A 25,197-nucleotide genomic window follows, 5' to 3' on the forward strand; every position below is an offset into this window, starting at 1 on the left:
CAAGTTGGATTACATTGGTAGGGTGTTAAATGAGTACTTCACATCTGTCTTCACTTTGGAGAAGAAGAATGTGGGTGCAGAATTCAGTCAGAGAGACGGTGAGATTTTTGAGTAGTTTGACATAGGGAGTGAAGAGGTATTGGCAGGCTTAAAAGTGGACAAATCCCCAGGTCCAGATGAGTTGTATCCCAGGTCGCTGTGGGAGACAAGGGAGTAAGTTACAGGGGCCCTGACCCAAATTCCTCTGTGGCCACAGGGGAGGTACCAGAGCACTGGAGGTGGTTCCACTTTTAACGTGGTTCCACTTTTCAAGAAAGGTGGCAGAGATAAACCAGAGAATTACAGAGCAGTGGCGGGGAAACTATTGGAGAAGATTCTGAAGGAGAGAATCCATCTCCACTTGGAGAGGCAAGGTTTGATCAGGAATAGTCAGCATGGCTTTGACAGAGGGAGGTCATGCCTAACAAATTTGATTGAATTTTTTGAGGAGGTGACCAGGTGTGTAGGTGAGGGTAGTGAGGGGTGTAATCTATATGGATTTCAGCAAAGCCTTTGACAAGGTCCCACATGGGAGACTGATAAAGGAGGTAAAAGCACATGGTATCCAGGGTACCATGGCAATTTCGATCCAAAATTAGCTCAGTGATAGGAGACAGCGGGTGGTGGTAGAAGGCTGTGTGACTGGGGGCCAGTGTCCAGTGGTGTACCACAGGAATCAGTGCTGCCTCCCTTACTGTTTGTGATACATATAAATGATATAGAAGAAAATGTGGGGGGATGATAAATAAGTTTTCAGTTGACACAAAGACTGGCCGTGTGGTTGGCAGTGAAGAAAATGGTCATAGGTTACAGGAGGATGTAGGCGAGTTGGTCAGATGGGCAGATCAGTGGCAGATAGAATTTAACGCTGGAAAGTATGGAATGATGCATTTTGGAAGGAGCAACATGACAAGGGAGTACTCAATGAATGGCAGAACACTAGGACGCTCAGAGGAACCGAGACCTTGGGGTGCTTGTGCACAGATCCCTGAAGGGGGCAGGACTGGTGAACAGGGTAGTTAAGAAGACTTATGGGACATTTGCCTTGATCAAGCGTGGCATAGATTATAAGAGCAGGAAGGTTATATCGGAGCTGTCAAGGACTTTGGCTAGGTCACAGCTGGAGTACTGTGTGCAGTTCTGGTCACCTCACTATAGGAAGGATGTGATTGCACTGGAGGGGGTGCAGAGGAGATTCACCAGGAAGTTGCCTGGGGTGGAGCGCTGCAGCTATGAAGAGAGGCTGGACAGGTTCAGGCTGTTTTCTTTAGAGCAGAGGAGGCTGAGAGGGGACCTGATTGAGGTGTATCACATTATGAGGGAACAGGGTATATAGAAAGCAGCTGTTCCCTTAGTTGAAGGATCAATAACGAGGGCGACACGATGTTCTCACAGCGCCAGGGACCCGGGTTCAATTCCGGCCTTGAGTCACTGTCTGTGCGGAGTCTGCACGTTCTCCCCGCGTCTGCGTGGGTTTCCTCCGGGTGCTCCCGTTTCCTCCCACAATCCAAAGATGTGCAGGTTAAGGGGATTGCCCCTTAGTGTCCAAAGATTAGGTGAGGTTATGGGGTGGGGCAGGGGAGTGGGACTGGGCAGGGTGTTGTTTCAGAGGGTCAGTGCAGACTCGATGGGCTGAATGGTCTCTTTCTGCACTGTAGCGATTCTATCAAGAAAATTAAGATGAAATGTAGGACGTTTAGAGGGAACAAACTTCATCCAGAGGGTGGTGGGAATCTGCAGGGAGAGTAGTTGATGCAGGAAAGCTCACAATCTTTAAAAAGTACCTGGAGGACCATTGGAAATGTCCCAACATTCAAGGCCAAGTCCTGCGAAATGGGATTACTGCAGATTTGAGTTGGTTTTTTTGTTGGTGCAGGATTGATGGGCGGAGGGGCCTCTTCTGCACTGCACGATTCCGTGAATCCCCAGAAACCAGGGAGCTGGGATCAATCCTTGGACTCTGTTGAGTCAGCCAATCTGGGGTTGGGGTGGGGGATGAGGGTAGTTTGGTGTTGGGGGTATTCGGAATGGACTCAGTGAGAAAGGGGCTAATTATTCCGGGTCCATGATCCTGATGTCTAAGCACTAAGTCGTACAGAGTGCGAGGACAATTCCGGAGAAGAGGATTGAGATGGTTTTTGATGTTCTCATAGTGGAACAGTTCTGCTCTTCTTGCTCCATGTGGGAATCGCCTCTCAGGGGAAAGCAGCAGCGTCCAGGTCTGTGGCACCGCAGTGGGCTCTGCTGGACAGCAGGGGAGGCAGAGAGCAAAGTGGGCTACAGTGGAGGCATTCCACAGTGAGGAGAGCCGACAGGTGTTTCTGTAGCCGTGAGCACGGCTCCAGGACGGGATGTTGCCTCCCTGATGCCGGAGTCAAGGATGTTGCACTGAGGGAGTGCCGCACTGTCAGAGGGTCAGTACTGAGGGAGTGCCGCACTGTCAGAGGGTCAGTACTGAGGGAGCGCCGCACTGTCAGAGGGTCAGTACTGAGGGAGAGCTGCACTGTCAGAGGGTCAGTACTGAGGGAGTGCCGCACTGTCAGAGGGTCAGTACTGAGGGAGTGCCGCACTGTCAGAGGGTCAGTACTGAGGGAGTGCTGCACTGTCAGAGGGTCAGTACTGAGGGAGTGCCGCACTGTCAGAGGGTCAGTACTGAGGGAGTGCTGCACTGTCAGAGGGTCAGTACTGAGGGAGTGCCGCACTGTCAGAGGGTCAGTACTGAGGGAGTGCCGCACTGTCAGAAGGTCAGGACTGAGGGAGTGTCCGCACTGTCAGAAGGTCAGGACTGAGGGAGTGTCCGCACTGTCAGAGGGTCAGTACTGAGGGAGTGCTGCACTGTCAGAAGGTCAGGACTGAGGGAGTGTCCGCACTGTCAGAGGGTCAGTACTGAGGGAGTGCTGCACTGTCAGAGGGTCAGTACTGAGGGAGTGCCGCACTGTCAGAAGGTCAGGACTGAGGGAGTGTCCGCACTGTCAGAGGGTCAGTACTGAGGGAGTGCTGCACAGTCAGAAGGTCAGGACTGAGGGAGTGTCCGCACTGTCAGAGGGTCAGTACTGAGGGAGTGCTGCACTGTCAGAGGGTCAGTACTGAGGGAGTGCCGCACTGTCAGAGGGTCAGTACTGAGGGAGTGCTGCACTGTCAGAGGGTCAGTACTGAGGGAGTGCTGCACTGTCAGAGGGTCAGTACTGAGGGAGTGTCCGCACTGTCAGAGGGTCAGTACTGAGGGAGTGCTGCACTGTCAGAGGGTCAGTACTGAGGGAGTGCCGCACTGTCAGAGGGGCAGTACTGAGGGAGTGCTGCACTGTCAGAGGGTCAGTACTGAGGGAGTGCTGCACTGTCAGAGGGTCAGTACTGAGGGAGTGCCGCACTGTCAGAGGGTCAGTACTGAGGGAGTGCCGCACTGTCAGAGGTTCAGTACTGAGGGAGTGCTGCACTGTCAGAGGGTCAGTACTGAGGGAGTGCTGCACTGTCAGAGGTTCAGTGCTGAGGGAGTGCTGCACTGTCAGAGGGTCAGTACTGAGCGTGTGCTGCACCGTCAGAGGGTCAGTACTGAGGGAGTGCTGCACTGTCAGAGGGTCAGTACTGAGGGAGGGCCGCACTGTCAGAGGGTCAGTACTGAGGGAGTGCTGCACTGTCCGTGGGCCAGTATTGAGGGAGTGCTGCACTGTCAGAGGGTCAGTACTTAGGGACTGCTGCACTGTCAGAGGGTCAGTACTGAGGGAGTGCTGCACTGTCAGAGGGTCAGTACTGAGGGAGTGCCGCACTGTCAGAGGGTCAGTACTGAGGGAGTGCCGCACTGTCAGAGGGTCAGTACTGAGGGAGTGCCGCACTGTCAGAGGGTCAGTACTGAGGGAGTGCTGCACTGTCAGAGGGTCAGTACTGAGGGAGTGCCGCACTGTCAGAGGGTCAGTACTGAGGGAGTGCCGCACTGTCAGAGGGTCAGTACTGAGGGAGTGCTGCCCTGTCAGAGGGTCAGTACTGAGGGAGTGCTGCACTGTCAGAGGGTCAGTACTGAGAGAATGCCGCACTGTCAGAGGGTCAGTACTGAGGGAGTGCCGCACTGTCAGAGGGTCAGAACTGAGGGAGTGCCGCATTTCACAGGAGATGGATAGATTTGATAGATTCCTAGCATTTATTTTGAATAATAGTAGGGTACACACACCTGGGGTTCCGGGCCAATATTTATCCCTTGGTCAACATCACTCATCACATCAACATCAACATTCCCGTACCAGCCTCTCTGAACAGGCGCCAGAATGTGGTGACTAGGGGCTTTTCACAGTAACTTCATTTGAAGCCTACTCGTGACAATAAGCGATTTACATTTCATTTCATTTCACTAGAACAGATTATCTTGTCATTTATCACATTTCTGTTTCTGTGATCTTCCTCTGCCTAAATTAGCTGCCATTGTTTCCGCGTTACAACACTGAACTCATTTCAATAGCAGCTGTTTGGCTGTGAATGGTTTTGGGAGATCCCGCAGTGGTGGCTTAGAAAAGCAGACTTTACCGACTGTGAGACATCAGGAAGTTATTGGGAAGCAGGGTTTAAATGTTCCTGAGGCTCCACCAATCTTAGAGAAACCTGCAGACGTGTTATACAGAGAATCATGTGCGATTGCTGAGATGGTCAGTGATAGGTTACCTGAGCTACACGGGGGTCCAGGTTGTTCATAATCATGTGCATGATTGCTGCAGCTGCCTTTGTTTTGCACGGATACTGAGTGATGGGGTAAGCTCTGTAAGAAACAAGAAGGGAATATATTCGTTAACTGCCCCCTGTGTTGAGCACAATCTGCCTTTCCGTGAGGTCCAGGAACACCCTTGTCCCCATGGGTCATCTGGCTTTGTTTGTTTCAGTCTCTCAAACACTGAAACAAATGCTAACATCAGGATTATAAATCCGATCCTTCTTTAAACATTCACTCGGCTCACCAGCCATGTACAGAGGCAGCATCTACAAGATATGGGGCAGCACGGTAGCATAGTGGATATCACAATTGCTTCACAGCTCCAGGGTCCCAGGTTCGATTCCCGGCTTGGGTCACTGTCTGTGCGGAGTTTGCACGTCCTCCCCGTGTCTGCGTGGGTTTCCTCCGGGTGCTCCGGTTTCCTCCCACAGTCCAAAGATGTGCAGGTTAGGTGGACTGGCCACGATAAATTGCCCTTAGTGGCCAAAATTGCCCTTAGTGTTGGGTGGGGTTACTGGGTTATGGGGATAGGGTGGAGGTGTTGAACTTGGGTAGGGTGCTCTTTCCAAGAGCCGGTGCAGACTCAATGGGCCGAATGGCCTCCTTCTGCACTGTAAATTCTATGATCAGCAGATTGCCAAGGCTACTTCGACAGCACCTTCAAATCCCAGACACTACTTCCAAGGACAGCACAGATATTCACGTTGCCAAGGGTGGGGGGGGGGGGGGGGTTCCAAGGCCAGACAGGGAGGAAATAAGCAGCATTACCATCTAGGAGGCGGATGCCAAGAGAAAAAAAAGACGACATATTAAACCAGGAAATTTGACAAGAGTCAGAAACAATAATGGGGAAAATCTGAAGGCTTTGTATCTGAATGTGTGTAGATTTAGAATGAATTAATACATTGATAATTCAAATGGAGACAAAAGGGTTCGATCTGGTTGCAATTACTGAGACATGGTTACAAGGAGACCAGGCTGGGAGTTGGCTCTCCAAAGGTGCTCAGTATTTCAGAGAGATAGACTGAAAGGAAAAGGGCGTGGTGTAGCTTTGCTGGTAAAGGAAGGGATCGGTGCTGCAGTGAAAAATGATATCAGCACCTGGAGATCAAGATATGGAATAAGTCCAGGTAGGAAAAGAAATAGTAAGGAAAAGATGTCCCTGGTGGGAGTAAAGTACAGGTCACCAAATATTAGTTCACAGTGGGAAACAGTATAACCAGGAAACACCCGGGCTTGTAGGAAAGGTACAACAACAATCATGGGTGATTTTATTATGCATGTAGCCTGGATTAGTCTAATTAGCAAGGGTAGCCTCGAGGGATTGTTCATAGAATATGGGTGGGATTCTATGACCCTCCGCCCGGTTGGAGAATTGGCAGGGGGCGGCGTGAATCCCATCCCCGCCAGCTGCCGGGGTTTTGGTGAGGGCAGAAATCGCGACGCGCCGGTCGGCGGCTGCTGGCAGTGTCCCCCCCCCCCCCCCCCCGGCGATTCTCCTGCCCGCGATGGGCCGAGTGGCCGCCCGTTTTTTTCCGGGTCCTGCGGCGTAAATCACAACAGGTCCTTACCGGCGGGACCTGGCTCCAAGGGCGGCCTGCAGAGTCCTCGGGGGGGGGGGGGGGGGGCGCGGAGTATCTGGACCTGGGGGGTGCACCAATGGTGGCCTGGCCCGCGATCGGGGCCAACCGATCCGCGGGCAGGCCTGTGCCATGGGGGCACTCTTTTCCTCCACACTGGCCATGGTGGAGGTTGAAGAACCCCCCTGCATATGCGTTAATGTGACACCAGCACATGCTGGCGCTCCCGCGCATGCGCCAACTCACGTCTGCCAGTGGAGGCCCTTTGGGGCCCGTTGGCATGGCGGCAAGCCCTTCCGCTCCAGCTGGCACAGTGCCAAACACTCCAGCGCCGGCCTAGCCCCATCCTCCGCACCTTCGGGGCGGCCCGACACCAGAGTTGTTGACACCATTCCTCAGCGCCGGAGTGGCACACCCCGTCGGTTCGCGGAGAATCCCGCCCCATATTAGAGATTGTTTTGTGGAACAATATGTTGTCGAACCAACCAGGGATTTAGTATTGTGTAATGAGATGGCATTAATTAATGATCTTGTGGTAAAGGATCCTCTGGGGAAGAGTGATCATTGGATGCTTGAATTTCAAATTCTAGTGTTCTGGAGTTAAACCAAGGTAATTCTGGAAGCAGAAGAACAAATTTGACCCTAGTGGACTGGGCAGGAAGACTAAAAGTTAGGACAGTTGATGAACAGGGGCAGATATTTAACGAGATATTCAATCCCTCCCAACAAAAGTATATTCCAGAGAAGAATAAATTTTGGAAAGGCAAAAAACTAAGGCATGCCATTTAGCAAAGAGGCAAGCTGGAGGATTGGGAAACATTTAAAGACCAACAGAGGGTTACTAAAAAATAATAAAAAGAGCAAAGGTAAATTGTGAAAGAAATCTAGCTCAAAAATATAAAAACTGATATCAAAAGATTCTACAAGTATATAAAAAAGAAGAGGATAGCTGAAGTCAATGTTGCTCCCTTAGAGGGCAAGATTGGGTAGTTAATAATGGGGAACACAGAAATAACAGAGACACAAAATCAATATATTGGGCAGCACGGTAGCCTTGTGGATAGCACAATTGCTCCACAGCTCCAGGTTCCCAGGTTCGATTCCAGCTTGGGTCACTGTCTGTGTGGAGTCGGCAGATCCTCCCCGTGTCTGCGTGGGTTTCCTCCGGATGCTCCGGTTTCCTCCCACAGTCCAAAGATGTGCAGGTTAGGTGGATTGGCCATGATAAATTGCCCTTAGTGTCCAAAATTGCCCTTAGTGTTGGGTGAGGTTACTGGGTTATGGGGATAGGGTGGAAGTGTTGACCTTGGGTGGGGTGCTCTTTCCAAGAGCCAGTGTAGGCTTGATGGGCCGAATGGCCTCCTTCTGCACTGCAAATTCTATGAATATTTTGTCTTTCATTTCCACAGTGTAATAGTCAATAGTAACAGGTAATGCAGAGGTTGTTTAAAAGGAGGAACTTAAAATAATTGCCAGCACCAGGGAAAAGGTACGGACCAAACTATTGGGATTAAAGGCAGTCAAGTCCCCAGGGCCTGAGGGCCTGCATCCCAGGGTCTTAGAAGTGGCAGCAGAGATAGGGGAATTCCAAAATTCCCTGGATTCTAGAAAGGTTCCAGTGGATTGGAAAAAGACTAGGTAACGCCCTTATTCAAAAAGGGAGGGAGGCAGAAAGTAGGAAATTATAGACCAATTAGTTTAACCATTGGGAAACTGTTGGAATCTATTATTAAGGAAGTAGTAATGGAAAGTCAAAACACAATTCAGGGTCAGCATGGTTTTATGAAGGGTAAATTGTGTTTGACTAATTTGCTGAAGTTCTTTGAAGGTATAACAATCAAAGTGGATAATGGGGGTACTGTAGATATAGTGGGATAGTGGGCGGGATTCTCTAATCCTGCGGCAGAGTGTCCACGCTTTTGTAAATGTCGTCGCGTTTTACAACGGCGTGAAGGGGCCGACCCCACGACTAATTCTGGCCCCTACACAGCGCCTCTCCAGCTGCTGATTCAGCGCGAACAGGGTGCCGCGGGATCTGCGCATGCGCAGTGGCACGATGCCAACGCGCCGGCCCCAACACAACATGGCGCAGGACTACAGGGACCGGCGCATAGGAAAGGAGGGCCCCAGCCACAGAGCCTGGCCCGCTGATCGGTGGGCCCCGATCGCGGGACAGGCCACATCGGAGGCCCCCCCGGGGTCGGACCCCTCGGGGTCGGACCCCCCCCCCCCCCCCCCACAGGCTGCCCCTGACCCGTCCATGTCGAGGTCCCGCCGACTGAGAGCAGGTGTGGACGGCGCCAGCGGGACTTGCCGTTTTCACGACGGCTGCTCGGCCCATCCCACGGCCTGTGACTGACGTGCCGGCGGCCTGGAGGCGGCGTGTGATTCGCAGCAGTCGCAGGGATCCTCCAGCCTGGCCCTGGGCTGAGAGAATCCCGCCCAATATATCTGGAATTCCAGACGGCATTGTTAAGGTGCTGCACCAAAGGTTAATACACAAGGTAGGATCCATGGGGTTTGGTACTATATTAGCTTGGATACAGGATTAGCTAACCAATAGAAAGCAGAGAGTGGGGATAAATGGGTCTTTATCTGGTTGGTAAGCTATAACTAGTGGGGTGTCACAGGCCCCAACTATTTACAATATATGTTAATGACTTGGATGCTGGGATAGAATACACTACAGCCAAATTTACCAATGACACTAAAATAGGGGGGATAGGACTGAGGAAATAAGAAATTTATAAATGAGTATAGATAGGTTAGGTGGGTGGGCCAAAATCTAGCAGATGGGATTTAACATGGATAAATGCGAGCTTGTCCATTTTGGTCAGAGGAATAAAAAGGCGAGTTATTATCTGCATGGAGAGGAACTTCAAAATGCTTTTGTGCAGAGGGATCTGGGTGTCCTTGTGCATGAATCGTAGAAGGTTCGTCTGCAGGTGCAGCAGGTAATAAGGAAGGCAAATGGAATTTTGACATTTGGTGCTAATGGAATCGAGTATAAATGTAGCAAAGTGTTGTTGTAATTATATAGGGCGTTGGTGAGACCAGATCTGGAGCACTGTACACAGTTTTCGCTCCCTTATTGATGGAAAGATGTAAATGTTCAGGGAAGGTTCGCTAGATTGATTCCAGGGATAAAGGGTCTTCTGAAGTGAGATTGAACAGTTTAGACCTATGCTCCCTGTGGTTTAAAAGAATGAGATCTGATCGAATGGAGGTATATAAGATGCTAAAGGGGATTGACAGGGGAGACATGGAGTGTTGGATTTTCTAGGATGAGAGGCGGCAGGATGAGTAGTTTTAGGCTGAGGGGCGGCAGATTTAAAACAGAAATGAGGAGGAATTACTTCACTTGAAGGAACGTGAATCTGTGGAATTCAGAGTGCAGTGGGAGGCGGAACACTAAACAGATTGAAGGAGGAGACAGATAGGTTTTTAATCAGTATCTGGATGAAGGGTTATGGGCTGTGGGCAGGAAGGTGGGCATGAGGGCGAGATGAGATTTGCTATGGTTGTATTGAGTGGTGGTGCAGGCTCAAGGGGCTGAATTGGCAAGTCCTGCTCCTAGTTCTTGTGTTCATATGACTGTAGAAATTGGCCTCAGCACCCGCCGGGGAAGACTGTCGGTGGACACCCTGCCATGTCCTCCACGGCATAAGAATGGCCCGCCCGGCACTCACTCCCTCCACTTGAGTGCATAAAGAGAAACATCGATATTAACCCTGACAAGGAGAAGGACTGAATTGACCCTTGTCTAAATGGCCACAACTCCATCTCATAATATACACCAGTATATCATGGTGCAGACACACACTGATGGACACACACAGGGACCAATCAACATGTACAAACACCGCAGCTAATCACCAGTTAGAACACACTCACTATAAAGGCAGAGGGCACCACGGTTCCCACTCATTCTGGGTGCTGCCTCTGAGTGTAACAAGAACTCATCCAGCCCAGCGCAGACTCACACCACGTGCTGAGAGAACCAACTGGTTCGGACAAGGCTTAGGTCTCTAGTTTAAGTTGGCATCATTTAGACCCACAGTCATCGTGTGTTAGTTAATTAGAAGTAGTTAATAAAATTGAGTTGAACCTTCATCGGTGTTGGAAGTGTCTGTTCATCTCTCAAGTCTACACTAGCCAACACTTCACTCCAGACAACGGACAGCTAAATTGGCCAATTATTGGTTGAGACCCAGATCAGGCACCCGTTCAAAAAGCAGGAGGTCAGAGGAGGCAACCGGGGTGATCAGGGCCAACATGGCAGCAGAGTCAGTAACCTATCTCCAATGCCACTTCCAGCAGCGTGGGGGTACCAAGACAGAGCACTCACTAGTGTAGGTTTACGGCATCGAGCACACAAGATGGAGTTTTCACAGGTAACATTCATCAGTGTAATATATTGTTTTTGTGTAACTGTGGCAACCATTTTATGGTTTGCACCTTACTTGCCGTTCTGGTAAGATTTTCTTTCAATAGCCGAGCATCCTTCATGTTATCCGTAGGTGTCGGCCTCATCAGTGCCTTTTGGCCAATGTGAGGAGCACAAAGCTTTAATACAAAGGTTGTGAGGTGACATTGGGTTCACGGCATTGTACCGTCTGAAGGAGGCGACACCCTTGCAGTGGGATGGAGGCTAAACCGTGGCAACGGAGCTGAAGGAGGGTTAAATCTGTGACGCCCAGGAGGATTGCCTGTTTTCACACTGCTGGACTATTGATCCTTTACAGGGTCTGGGTGAACCAGTGTACGCCTACAGTTTCACAGTGATAGATTATCCAGGGCCACCCCACGTCTGTGGATACCTGTCTTTTAGAGTTCACAGGGTAGTATGTTGGCCCTCGTCCCTGTGTTACTCGTGGCCAATAACGAGTAGTTACCAACTTTCTTAAGCAGATCATTTTAATTTTGGCAAACCATTCAGACGGTCTGATGCATCTATTTTTCCACGAGATTGATGTAAATTGATAATTTGGTAATAGATTAGGTAATTTGGACATTCTGAATTCTCCCTCAGTGTACCCGAACAGGTGCCGGAGGTGTGGCGACTAGGGGATTTTCACAGTAACTTCATTGCAGTGTTAATGTAAGCCAACTTGGGACAATAAAGATTATTATTATGTGAAAACATGTGTTCCCCTACTGTTGGCAGTTTGAAAATCATTAGTATTAGTGTGACTATCATTTTGTAGTTTGAATTAACATGTTCTTCGCTGAAACTGATGGAAGACATTTATATAAAATCTAAACAGCATTATTGGAAACCAGCCAGATTAGTTAAATAGACAACCTTCACTGGCAGGCAATTAAAGAATCAATCATTCATTAATAGATATGTTACAAAGGCTGGAAATGTAATTTGGAATACAAATACTTATGACTTTTGTCATCATAATCATATTATTGAAACTTGGTTATTAATATGAACTTTTAAAGTGTTGTGAGAGAAAAGATTAATGTGTGTTTCTCATGACACAGAATAAAGAGAAACATGAATATTAACCCTGACAAGGAGAAGGACCGAATAGACCCTTGTCTAAATGGCCACAACTCCAGACAACGGACAGCTAAATTGACCAATTATTGGTTGAGACCCATGTCATAATATACACCAGTATATCATGGTGCAGACACCCACACTGATGGACATACACTAGGACCAATCAACAAGCATAACACCACAGCCAATCACCAGTTAGAACACACTCACTATAAAGACAGAGGGCATCAGTTTTCCCACTCATTCGGGATGCAGCCTCTCAGAAGTACAGAGCTTACAGCTTACAGCACAGATCCTCACCATGTGCTGAGTGCATAGACTGGTTAGGACAGGCACAGGTCTTTAGTTAATTTAACATTGTGTTAACCCACAGTAAGAGTATGTTCAACCGTTTATAGTTTAATAAAATAGTGTTGTACTATTTTAAGTGTTGATGCTCTATGTGTTCCACGGATCCAGAGCACCCAACACATCAACCCAGGCCGGGGCGGCGATCGGGCGGGTCATATGGAGCAGCGTGGGGCAGATCGACGGGACCTGGTTTGTTGGTCCAGGTCTGCCGGCTAAGTCTACCATCGCGCTGGAGGCTCCGGCGTGTGCATGCATGGACTCGGAACTGGAAGGGCGGGGACCGTATCCACAGCCAAAGCTGTGAGAAGCTCCCCGGGTCCCTGCTAGGTGAATTGGACTTTAGTTTTTTTAGGAAAGTCTGGAGTGAAACGCCAGTGTTTTTACGCCGGCGTGAAGACCTAGCATCATTTTTGGAGGATCCAGCACAAGAGATTTAGATTGAGAAGAAGAATTTGTCTTAAAACTAAGACAGTATGTGTAATTAGCTGGAACCCAATGGATTAATTCTTATTTTGTTATTGTCGGTTACAGACTAATTTGCTATTTTTCCAACAATTGTTCAAGGTGGCCTTTCGATATTGTAAGATAGAAAAAGAGGCTCCCGAAAAGCCATTTTTGGGAGAAAAAGGACAGGCAGACGGGCATAGGGGCAGACGGGCAGAGGGGCAGACGACACAGGGGCAGACAGGCAGACGGGCATAGGGGCAGACAGGCAGACGGGCATAGGGGAAGACGGGCACAGGGGCAGACAGGCAGACGGGCATGGGGCAGATGGGCAGACGGGCATGGGGCAGATGGGCAGACGGGCAGATGGGCACAGGGGCAGACGGGCAGACGGGCATGGGGCAGACGGGCACGGGGCAGACAGGCAGACGGGAACAGGGGCAGACAGGCAGATGGGCATAGGGGCAGACGGGCACAGGGGTAGACGGGCACGGGGCAGACGGGCATAGGCCAAGAGTCAGATTGGTCAGAGAAGGGCAGAGGAAGATATGAATAAAGGTGTAAAGAGAAAGATGTAGGTAGCGAGGTGAGTTAGCACAGACAGAGGCACAGAGAAGAGAATGATGTCTGTGGAGAGGAGCTGAGAGCTGTCTTCAATGTTGTTGGAATTATTACTAATCATAGAATGAATGTACAGTGCAGAAGGAGGTCATTTGGCCCATCGAGTCTGCACTGGCCCTTGGAAAGAGCACTCCACTTAGCCCACTCCTCCTCCCTACACCCGTAACCCCGTAACCCCACCTGCCTTTTATTTTGGATACAAAGGGTAATTTATCATGGCCAATCCCCCTAACCCGCACGATTTTGGATTGTGGGAGGAAACCGGAGCACCCAGAGGAAACCCACGCAGACACGGGGAGAACGTGCAGACTCCGCACAGACAATGACCCAAGCCGGGAATCAAACCTGGGACCCTGGCGCTGTGAAGCGACAGTGCTAACCACTGTGCTATCGTGTCGCCCTTTATTATCTTTATTATCTGGTCTGAGAAGGTGGTGAAATGTCTGTTCAATTGTTAAAGTTAATCTTTCTCCCCTTACTCCTAATTACTGCTAATTTCTGTTGATTGATCCTTTGCTCTTTATCTGATCTGTTACTGTTTTAATGGTTAATAAACACTCTGAATTCATCATTTAAAGTGCTCCCTCTTGCAATATGGTTGTTACTAGAACCTGGTGTGATTTGCGACAGGAGGGGTTATTGCAATCTTAGTTAAACCCATAAATCTTCCCTATAATGCACATCATTGTCATTTTCTGGTTTGTCAATTACACTATGCATATGTTTCATTTTCTTTTCCCAATTAAGGGACAATTTAGCATGGCCAATCCACCGACCCTGCACATCTTTGGGTTGTGGGGGTGAGACGCACACAGACATGGGGAGAACGTGCAAACTCCACACGGACAGTGACCCGGGGCCGGGATCGAACCTGGGACCTCAGCGCCGCGAGTGCTAACCACTGTGCCGCCGTGCTGCCCAATATATATGTTTCTGGTGGAATACCAAATAATTGCTCTTATCGTACCCAATGTGTACGGTGTGTTTGGATCAGTGCACAGCTCTCTGTAGCTGTAGTGTTCTGCTACTGCCAATGGCCTTTTCTGCCACATACTTTGCAGAATTGACAATAAATCTGAGTATTTCCTTGTTACCTGCAGAATTCCACACCTTCCACATGTCTTGCTAAGTTTGGGTGTTCTGGTGACTTGTGTCCACAATTGGGGTTGTACTTGGGACCTGTACACCTTGTCAACCTGCGAGGGTCACTCTGCACCTACGACCATCCGTGAGCAGCTTTTCGATGTTCTATATTTTGCGCCTGTCTGACAGATCTTTCTGGAACATCTCCGTGGGAGTGGGTGCAATCACCAGTCAACAATTCTGTCTGCAAGCTCTGCCTTTGAAAAGTCACAATTTGTACCCTTTTCCCTGCATCTGCTGTTGAAATGACATTAACTCTGGTTAATAAATGTGGAATTTTAATCAGATTCTGAACTGGTCTTCCGATGTCGGCCATATCTTTCTGCAATCCTTTAGCTCTTCTTCCCTTCATCCTGACATGTTCAGCCTGTGTAGACATTAATCCAGATTGCTCGGTGAATTTTTATGGCAACAAAGACTTTTCTCGCTTGATTGGTTGGCTGAATCAAAATTTACACCTTCCAGCACAAAGCTCTTTCTAGGATGTCTTCTCCCACAGAGTAACATAACATCTCTCCTTAAATATCCCTTTCCCCTTTTCATCGTCCATTCTATTATTCTCACCACCTCTTTGAAGTCAGCTTTTCCAAAATATAGAAATCCTTCATGTTTTCTGATGGCCCCACTTTCAGGTCCAATAAAATTTAACAACCATCCCTTGTTTGCTTATGAAACCTTCGCAAGTTGTAAAGATTCCTCTCCTCCTCTACTCCTCTCATCTCTCAATTCTCCCAGACAAGCTGTCTCCATTAACCTTATCCCAGCTTAATTATATAATTTACACAAACTCAGACATCCAGCCTTCTTTCCAGATTGACATGATATTCCCACAAATATATATATTTAAACATTAGATAGCAAGTCGGCTGCATCCCAATTCAAACTGGGGAATTTTGTAGACATTTTGACAATATCCCAGTGACCTTCCTTCTCCTGTAGTACCTGGGATGAGTGTCACTGTAGTCACTTTCATGCACTTTACGGAAACTCCGCTTGTTAAAATCGCAATCTTCCCTGGCCTGAATTATATAACTTTATTTTGGTTGGGGACTGTTCCTCAATCACTTTCCGTCTGGCCCATATCTTGGCCAGTCACCTTCCTGACTGAGCTGAGCCGGTGTTGGTCCTCTCAAAGTGCTGTCCCAGACATGGAAATGACAGGCTGCAAGCGGCAGTCTCACCACGATGGACCTGCCTGCTCACCAGCTCCTTATTTGACAACAGACTCTGTGCTTCATATTCAAAATTTTGTTGCTCAGTCACCATGTTCGATTCCATCCCTCTCCGACGCCGTTAGTCTGTTGTGGTCTGACCAAACCATCAATGTTTATCTCATGCTGTGTAACATAATCTAAGACTGTTTGCTGTTTGCCATGATGTATCTGTACTTAATCTTGCTGCCAGGCTAAGCACCATGTTGTATAGAGTGAACTGCTGCTGTAAACACCGTGTGGGCGTGGTCGGTAAATCGTGCCCATTGTGGGTTAATTTATTATTTCTAGGCACAGGTGAACATTCATACATGGATAAATCGCTTGCAGGTATCAGCAGGGTCTGGTTTAGCACACTGGGCTAAATCGCTGGCTTTTAAAGCAGAACAAGGCAGACCTGCAGCACGGTTCAATTCCCGTACCAGCCTCCCCGGACAGATGTGGCGACTAGATTTTCGTTTCATTTTCAGAGAGTCAGTACTGAGGGAGTGCCGCACTGTCAGAGGGTCAGTACTGAGGGAGTGCCGCACTGTCAGAGGGTCAGTACTGAGGGAGTGCCGCACTGTCAGAGGGTCAGTACTGAGGGAGTGCCGCACTTACTTCTGTTGTGGACAAAGTCTTGGAAAGGTTTATATTCCCGTACCGGCCTCCCCGGACAGGTGCCGGAATGTGGCGACTAGGGGCTTTTCACAGTAACTTCATTGAAGCCTACTCGTGACAATAAGCGATTTTCATTTCATTTCCGCAGAGCTGTGTGTGCTGGTTCTGCTCACAGGCCAAAGTGAAACTGAGGCTGGATCACAAGACACATTTCTCTTAAAGTGACAGCATGCTGTTGTCTCTTAAAGTGACAGCATGCTGTTGTCCCTTAAAGACATATCAGAGTAATAGGGGATTAATTTATTAAGATTAGACACATAGGGCAGTGCAGTGGTGGCCCTGCAGTCTCACAGTGCTGAGGTCCCAGATTCGAACCCGGCTCTGTGTCTGTGTGGAGTTTGCACATTCTCCCCGTGTCTGCGTGGGTTTCACCCCCACAACCCAAAGATGTGCAGGGTAGTGGATTGAACGCGTTAAATTGCCCCTTAATTGGAAAAAATGAATTGGGTACTCTAAATGTATTTAAAAAAAGATTAGACACATGACAATCGTCTTATATGGTTGTATTTCTTGGTGGTATTAGGAGCATTATGTGGGTGTGCTCTGCTCAAAGCAAAAGTGAAACTCAGACTGGGTCACGTGACATGTTTCTTTCTAGTGACATCATACTGGCATTCCTTAAAGGCACATTACAACACCTGTCTCTGATTACTTTGTGTTGTTCTACCCACAAACACCGTGGACTATCCATAATAACACAGCTGATGAAGGGATCCACAGCCAGTGACAGAATTGAGCTGTCTGTGATCAGAATGCCCCCTTTGTCATGAGGAGAGACACCCCTATTTAAAAATAAAACATTTACCTTTCACCTCTGAAACCACAGTCGAAATCCATCTCAGATTAATAAGGTGAAAACCTCCTGTTCAGTGCCTGAATGGAGCATTGTGAACTGAATTCAAGGCCGTCACTACCATAGATTGAGAATTTCATAGAATTTACAGTGCAGAAGGAGGCCATTCGGCCCATCGAGTCTGCACCGGCTCTTGGAAAGAGCACCCTACCCAAGGTCAACACCTCCACCCTATCCCCATAACCCAGTAACCCCACCCAACACTAAAAGCAATTTTGGACACTAAGGGCAATTTATCATGGCTAATCCACCTAACCTGCACATCTTTGGACTGTGGGAGGAAACCGGAGCACTCGGAGGAAACCCACGCACACACGGGGAGAACGTGCAGACTCCGCACAGACAGTGACCCAAGCCGGAATCGAACCTGGGACCCTGGAGCTGTGAAGCAACTGTGCTATCAACAATGCTACCGTGCTGCCCACCAGGCAGCCAATACACTCACAAGACCCAAAGATGGCCAGTTCAGAGCCAGTTGGCGATGAGAAGTCAATACCGCTCAGAGCGACAACAGCATGGTTTGTGTACCATAACCACTTGCCTTCACTTAATGTCTTTAAGGTACTAAAACATCCCAAGTCACATCAGTGAAAATTGGGAAGAACTTGACGCAGAGCTACAACACGGGATATTAGTACAGGTACGGTCGTTTTTGTTTAAGGAGGTAGGTGGAGAGATTTAAGGAAGTAACAAAAGATCTTGGTCCCTGGCAGATGAAGGTGGGGTTGCCAATGGCGGAGATTATGCCATCCATTTTCTGTAGCACAAGCTCATGGTGACGAGACGCCTTCACCAACTCACCTCATGTCGATCTGTGGACAGAACCTGTACATGTAGATGTGACCAAATTCCCTGAGCTCATTGGCGAATTCTGGGAGCAGGATGTTGTGCAGGTCTGAAGGAAAGTAACGCAGGGCATTCCTCAGAGCCACCTGTCAGATCACAAATAAAAAACTTTTACCAGAAAGTTCACAGGTGTCTCCTCAGTCAACCACACAAATCAACTCATCGCATTTTTTTTTTGTGCAAGTTTTCCTTCCTCTGTTTGCACGGATTCTCTCCCACGTTTCTGCCTGGGGCGGCACAGGCCCTCGCTCTCTGCCACTGCCATGTGACTTGTGGTCATTCCGAAGCCCGTGACCATTGTGTCTGAGGCAGTTTGTTTTGCGGGTGCAGTAACTTAGTGGTCATGTTATAACATAGAACATACAGTGCAGAAGGAGGCCATTCGGCCCATTGAGTCTGCACCGACCCACTTAAGCCCTCACTTCCACCCTATCCCCATAACCCAATAACCCCTCCTAACCTTTTTGGACACTAAGGGCAATTTTGGACACTAAGGGCCATTTATCATGGCCAATCCACCTAACCTGCAGGTCTTTAGACTGTGGGAGGAAACCAGAGCACCGGGAGGAGACCCACGTAGTCACGTGGAGAACGTGCAGACTCCGCACAGACAGTGACCCGATGTTGGAATTGAACCTGGGACCCTGGAGCTGTGAAGCCATAGAGCCAACCACTGTGCTACCGTACTGCCCACTAATGGGCTGAGTAATCCAGATCCTGGTTTCATCCCAATGCACACAAGTCAGATCCCATCACGGCAACTATGAAGGCCAGAAAGTTACAGGGTTGTTGGAAAAACACATCAAGGTCAGTATTGTGACCGATCTCATTGGCTCATTGACCCACTTGACCCCTCGGGATGTAACGCGAGCCGCCGCACCCTAATACCACTTTCCTGCTTTTGTTCCGCAGCCCTGCAAGGTTCCGACACTTGAAATGTAAATGTTGCTAACCAGGCTGGCCTACATCTGGCCCCACACCCACAGCAACGTGGGTGCCTCTGAAACACTCTCTGAAATGGCCGAGCTAGGCACTCAACTCCATGGAGATGGCCTTTTCAGTGAAGCCAACATCCAATGTGAACTGTAAAGAAACTCCTTGGCTTCTGATTCTACCTGGAGAGGATAATTTTTCAAGCATTACCCGTCTAACACTTCCACTGATGAAATATTGACCCTACACCTCTCCTGTCTCGTCGTAAATCTTTCTCCTCGCATTTCACAAAAAGGCCCCCCTCGACTGACCATGTCCAGCAGGCTAACTGGTGAGGGTCTGTGAGACTGATTGCCCTCCCCCCACAATTGGGGGATCGGATAGACAGAGACGGTGAGAAAAATGACCCTCTGACAGTGCAGCACTCCCTCAGTACTGACCCTCTGACAGTGCAGCACTCCCTCAGTACTGACCCTCTGACAGTGCGGCACTCCCTCAGTACTGACCCTCTGACAGTGCAGCACTCCCTCAGTACTGACCCTCTGACAGTGCGGCACTCCCTCAGTACTGACCCTCTGACAGTGCGGCACTCCCTCAGTACTGACCCTCTGACAGTGCGGCACTCCCTCAGTACTGACCCTCTGACAGTGCAGCACTCCCTCAGTACTGACCCTCTGACAGTGCAGCACTCCCTCAGTACTGACCCTCTGACAGTGCAGCACTCCCTCAGTACTGACCCTCTGACAGTGCGGCACTCCCTCAGTACTGACCCTCTGACAGTGCAGCACTCCCTCAGCACTGACCCTCTGACAGTGCAGCACTCCCTCAGTACTGACCCTCTGACAGTGCAGCACTCCCTCAGTACTGACCCTCTGACAGTGCAGCACTCCCTCAGTACTGACCCTCTGACAGTGCGGCACTCCCTCAGTACTGACCCTCTGACAGTGCAGCACTCCCTCAGCACTGACCCTCTGACAGTGCAGCACTCCCTCAGTACTGACCCTCTGACAGTGCAGCACTCCCTCAGTACTGACCCTCTGACAGTGCAGCACTCCCTCAGTACTGACCCTCTGACAGTGAGGGCACTCCCTCAGTACTGACCCTCTGACAGTGCGGCACTCCCTCAGTACTGACCCTCTGACAGTGCAGCACTCCCTCAGTACTGACCCTCTGACAGTGCGGCGCTCCCTCGGCACTGACCCTCTGACAGTGCAGCGCTCCATCAGTACTGACCCTCTGACAGTGCGGCACTCCCTCAGTACTGACCCTCTGACAGTGCGGCACTCCCTCAGTACTGACCCTCTGACAGTGCGGCACTCCCTCAGTACTGACCCTCTGACAGTGCGGCACTCCCTCAGTACTGACCCTCTGACAGTGCGGCACTCCCTCAGTACTGACCCTCTGACAGTGCGGCACTCCCTCAGTACTGACCCTCTGACAGTGCGGCACTCCCTCAGTACTGACCCTCTGACAGTGCGGCACTCCCTCAGTACTGACCCTCTGACAGTGCAGCACTCCCTCAGTACTGACCTCTGACAGTGCAGCACTCCCTCAGTACTGACCCTCTGACAGTGCGGCACTCCCTCAGTACTGACCCTCTGACAGTGCAGCACTCCCTCAGTACTGACCCTCTGACAGTGCGGCACTCCCTCAGTACTGACCCTCTGACAGTGCAGCACTCCCTCAGCACTGACCCTCTGACAGTGCAGCACTCCCTCAGTACTGACCCTCTGACAGTGCAGCACTCCCTCAGTACTGACCCTCTGACAGTGCGGCACTCCCTCAGTACTGACCCTCTGACAGTGAGGGCACTCCCTCAGTACTGATCCTCTGACAGTGCGGCACTCCCTCAGTACTGACCCTCTGACAGTGCAGCACTCCCTCAGTACTGACCCTCTGACAGTGCGGCGCTCCCTCGGCACTGACCCTCTGACAGTGCAGCGCTCCATCAGTACTGACCCTCTGACAGTGCAGCACTCCCTCAGTACTGACCCTCTGACAGTGCGGCACTCCCTCAGTACTGATCCTCTGACAGTGCGGCGCTCCCTCGGCACTGACCCTCTGACAGTGCAGCACTCCCTCAGTACTGACCCTCTGACAGTGCGGCACTACCTCAGTATTGACCCTCTGACAGTGCAGCACTCCCTCAGCACTGACCCTCTGACAGTGCAGCACTCCCTCAGTACTGACCCTCTGACAGTGCAGCACTCCCTCAGTACTGACCCTCTGACAGTGCAGCACTCCCTCAGTACTGACCCTCTGACAGTGAGGGCACTCCCTCAGTACTGACCCTCTGACAGTGCGGCACTCCCTCAGTACTGACCCTCTGACAGTGCAGCACTCCCTCAGTACTGACCCTCTGACAGTGCGGCGCTCCCTCGGCACTGACCCTCTGACAGTGCAGCGCTCCATCAGTACTGACCCTCTGACAGTGCAGCACTCCCTCAGTACTGACCCTCTGACAGTGCGGCACTCCCTCAGTACTGATCCTCTGACAGTGCGGCGCTCCCTCGGCACTGACCCTCTGACAGTGCAGCACTCCCTCAGTACTGACACTCTGACAGTGCGGCACTCCCTCAGTACTGACCCTCTGACAGTGCGGCACTCCCTCAGTACTGACCCTCTGACAGTGCGGCGCTCCCTCGGCACTGACCCTCTGACAGTGCAGCAGTCCCTCAGTCCTGACCCCCTGACAGTGCGGCGCTCCCTCGACACTGACCCTCTGACAGTGCGGCACTCCCTCAGTACTGACCCTCTGACAGGGCAGCACTCTCTCAGTACTGACCCTCTGACAGTGCAGCACTCCCTCAGTACTGACCCTCTGACAGTGCAGCACTCCCTCAGTACTGACCCTATTCAGTGCAGCGCTCCCTCAGTACTGACCCTCTGACAGTGCAGCACTCCCTCAGTACTGACCCTCTGACAGTGCAGAACTCCCTCAGTACTGACCCTCTGACAGTGCAGCACTCGCTCAGTACTGACCCTGTACAGTGCAGCGCTCCCTCAGCACAGACCCTCTGACAGTGCAGCACTCCCCCAGTACTGACCCTCTGACAGTGCAGCACTCCCTCAGTACTGACCCTCTGACAGTGCGGCACTCCCTCAGTACTGACCCTCTGACAGTGCAGCACTCCCTCAATACTGACCCTCTGACAGTGCAGCACTCCATCAGTACTGACCCTCTGACAGTGCAGCACTCCCTCAGTACTGACCCTCTGACAGTGCAGCACTCCCTCAGTACTGGCCCTCTGACAGTGCAGCACTCCCTCAGTACTGACCCTATACAGTGCAGTACTCCCTCAGTACTGACCCTCTGACAGTGCAGCACTCCCTCAGTACTGACCCTCTGACAGTGCGGCGCTCCCTCGGCACTGACCCTCTGACAGTGCAGCGCTCCATCAGTACTGACCCTCTGACAGTGCAGCACTCCCTCAGTACTGACCCTCTGACAGTGCGGCACTCCCTCAGTACTGATCCTCTGACAGTGCGGCGCTCCCTCGGCACTGACCCTCTGACAGTGCAGCACTCCCTCAGTACTGACCCTCTGACAGTGCAGCAGTCCCTCAGTCCTGACCCCCTGACAGTGCGGCGCTCCCTCGACACTGACCCTCTGACAGTGCGGCACTCCCTCAGTACTGACCCTCTGACAGGGCAGCACTCTCTCAGTACTGACCCTCTGACAGTGCAGCACTCCCTCAGTACTGACCCTCTGACAGTGCAGCACTCCCTCAGTACTGACCCTATTCAGTGCAGCGCTCCCTCAGTACTGACCCTCTGACAGTGCAGCACTCCCTCAGTACTGACCCTCTGACAGTGCAGCACTCGCTCAGTACTGACCCTGTACAGTGCAGCGCTCCCTCAGCACAGACCCTCTGACAGTGCAGCACTCCCCCAGTACTGACCCTCTGACAGTGCAGCACTCCCTCAGTACTGACCCTCTGACAGTGCGGCACTCCCTCAGTACTGACCCTCTGACAGTGCAGCACTCCCTCAATACTGACCCTCTGACAGTGCAGCACTCCCTCAGTACTGACCCTCTGACAGTGCAGCACTCCCTCAGTACTGACCCTCTGACAGTGCAGCACTCCCTCAGTACTGGCCCTCTGACAGTGCAGCACTCCCTCAGTACTGACCCTATACAGTGCAGTACTCCCTCAGTACTGACCCTATACAGTGCAGCACTCCCTCAGTACTGACCCTCTGACAGTGCAGCACTCCCTCAGTACTGACCCTCTGACAGTGCAGCACTCCCTCAGTACTGACCCTATACAGTGCAGCACTCACTCTGTACTGACCCTATACAGTGCAGCACTCTCTCAGTACTGACCCTCTGACAGTGCGGCACTCCCTCAGTACTGACCCTCTGACAGTGCGGCACTCCCTCAGTACTGACCCTCTGACAGTGCAGCACTCCCTCAGTACTGACCCTATACAGTGCAGCACTCCCTCAGTACTGACCCTCTGACAGTGCAGCACTCCCTCAGTACTTACCCTCTGACAGTGCGGCACTCCCTCCGTACTGACCCTCTGACAGTGCAGCACTCCCTCAGTACTGACCCTCTGACAGTGCAGCACTCCCTCAGTACTGACCCTCTGACAGTGCGGCTCTCCCTCAGTACTGACCCTCTGAAAGTGCAGCACTCCCTCAGTACTGACCCTCTGACAGTGCAGCACTCCCTCAGTACTGACCCTCTGACAGTGCAGCACTCCCTCAGTACTGACCCTATACAGTGCAGCACTCCCTCAGTACTGACCCTATACAGTGCAGCACTCCCTCAGTACTGACCCTCTGACAGTGCAGCACTCCGACAGTACTGACCCTCTGACAGTGCAGCACTCCCTCAGTACTGACCCTCTGACAGTGCAGCACTCCCTCAGTACTGACCCTCAGACAGTGCAGCACTCCCTCAGTACTGACTCTCTGACAGTGCAGCACTCCCTCAGTACTGACCCTATACAGTGCAGCACTCCCTCAGTACTGACCCTATACAGTGCAGCACTCCCTCAGTACTGACCCTCTGACAGTGCAGCACTCCCTCAGTACTGACCCTATCCAGTGCAGCACTCCCTCAGTACTGACCCTCTGACAGTGCAGCACTCCCTCAGTACTGACCCTATCCAGTGCAGCACTCCCTCAGTACTGACCCTATACAGTGCAGCACTCCCTCAGTACTGACCCTCTGACAGTGCAGCACTCCGACAGTACTGACCCTCTGACAGTGCAGCACTCCCTCAGTACTGACCCTCTGACAGTGCAGCACTCCCTCAGTACTGACCCTCAGACAGTGCAGCACTCCCTCAGTACTGACTCTCTGACAGTGCAGCACTCCCTCAGTACTGACCCTATACAGTGCAGCACTCCCTCAGTCCTGACCCTATACAGTGCAGCACTCCCTCAGTACTGACCCTCTGACAGTGCAGCACTCCCTCAGTACTGACCCTATCCAGTGCAGCACTCCCTCAGTACTGACCCTATACAGTGCAGCACTCCCTCAGTACTGACCCTCTGACAGTGCAGCGCTCCCTCAGTACTGACCCTCTGTCAGTGCAGCACTCCCTCAGTACTGACCCTCTGTCAGTGCGGCACTCCCTCAGTACTGACCCTCTGACAGTGCAGCAGTCCCTCAGTCCTGACCCCCTGACAGTGCGGCGCTCCCTCGACACTGACCCTCTGACAGTGCGGCACTCCCTCAGTACTGACCCTCTGACAGGGCAGCACTCTCTCAGTACTGACCCTCTGACAGTGCAGCACTCCCTCAGTACTGACCCTCTGACAGTGCAGCACTCCCTCAGTACTGACCCTATTCAGTGCAGCGCTCCCTCAGTACTGACCCTCTGACAGTGCAGCACTCCCTCAGTACTGACCCTCTGACAGTGCAGCACTCGCTCAGTACTGACCCTGTACAGTGCAGCGCTCCCTCAGCACAGACCCTCTGACAGTGCAGCACTCCCCCAGTACTGACCCTCTGACAGTGCAGCACTCCCTCAGTACTGACCCTCTGACAGTGCGGCACTCCCTCAGTACTGACCCTCTGACAGTGCAGCACTCCCTCAATACTGACCCTCTGACAGTGCAGCACTCCCTCAGTACTGACCCTCTGACAGTGCAGCACTCCCTCAGTACTGACCCTCTGACAGTGCAGCACTCCCTCAGTACTGGCCCTCTGACAGTGCAGCACTCCCTCAGTACTGACCCTATACAGTGCAGTACTCCCTCAGTACTGACCCTATACAGTGCAGCACTCCCTCAGTACTGACCCTCTGACAGTGCAGCACTCCCTCAGTACTGACCCTCTGACAGTGCAGCA

General features: G+C 51.2%; 1 protein-coding gene across 2 annotated transcripts in view; it reads right to left on the reverse strand.

Moving 5' to 3' along the window:
- The window catches only part of uroc1 (urocanate hydratase 1), a 138,200-nt gene that overhangs the window by 108,260 nt on the left and 4,743 nt on the right, over positions 1-25,197 (reverse strand). For both annotated transcript variants that reach the window (XM_038812118.1, XM_038812119.1), the window contains exons 2-3: positions 17,912-18,042; positions 4,687-4,780 (exon numbers count right to left, since the gene is read on the reverse strand). In XM_038812118.1, the coding sequence (XP_038668046.1) occupies positions 4,687-4,780; positions 17,912-18,042 (225 nt within the window). The remainder of the gene's footprint in view (positions 1-4,686; positions 4,781-17,911; positions 18,043-25,197) is intronic.

This window comes from Scyliorhinus canicula, chromosome 11, assembly GCF_902713615.1.
Source record: "Scyliorhinus canicula chromosome 11, sScyCan1.1, whole genome shotgun sequence".
Taxonomy (NCBI): domain Eukaryota; kingdom Metazoa; phylum Chordata; class Chondrichthyes; order Carcharhiniformes; family Scyliorhinidae; genus Scyliorhinus; species Scyliorhinus canicula.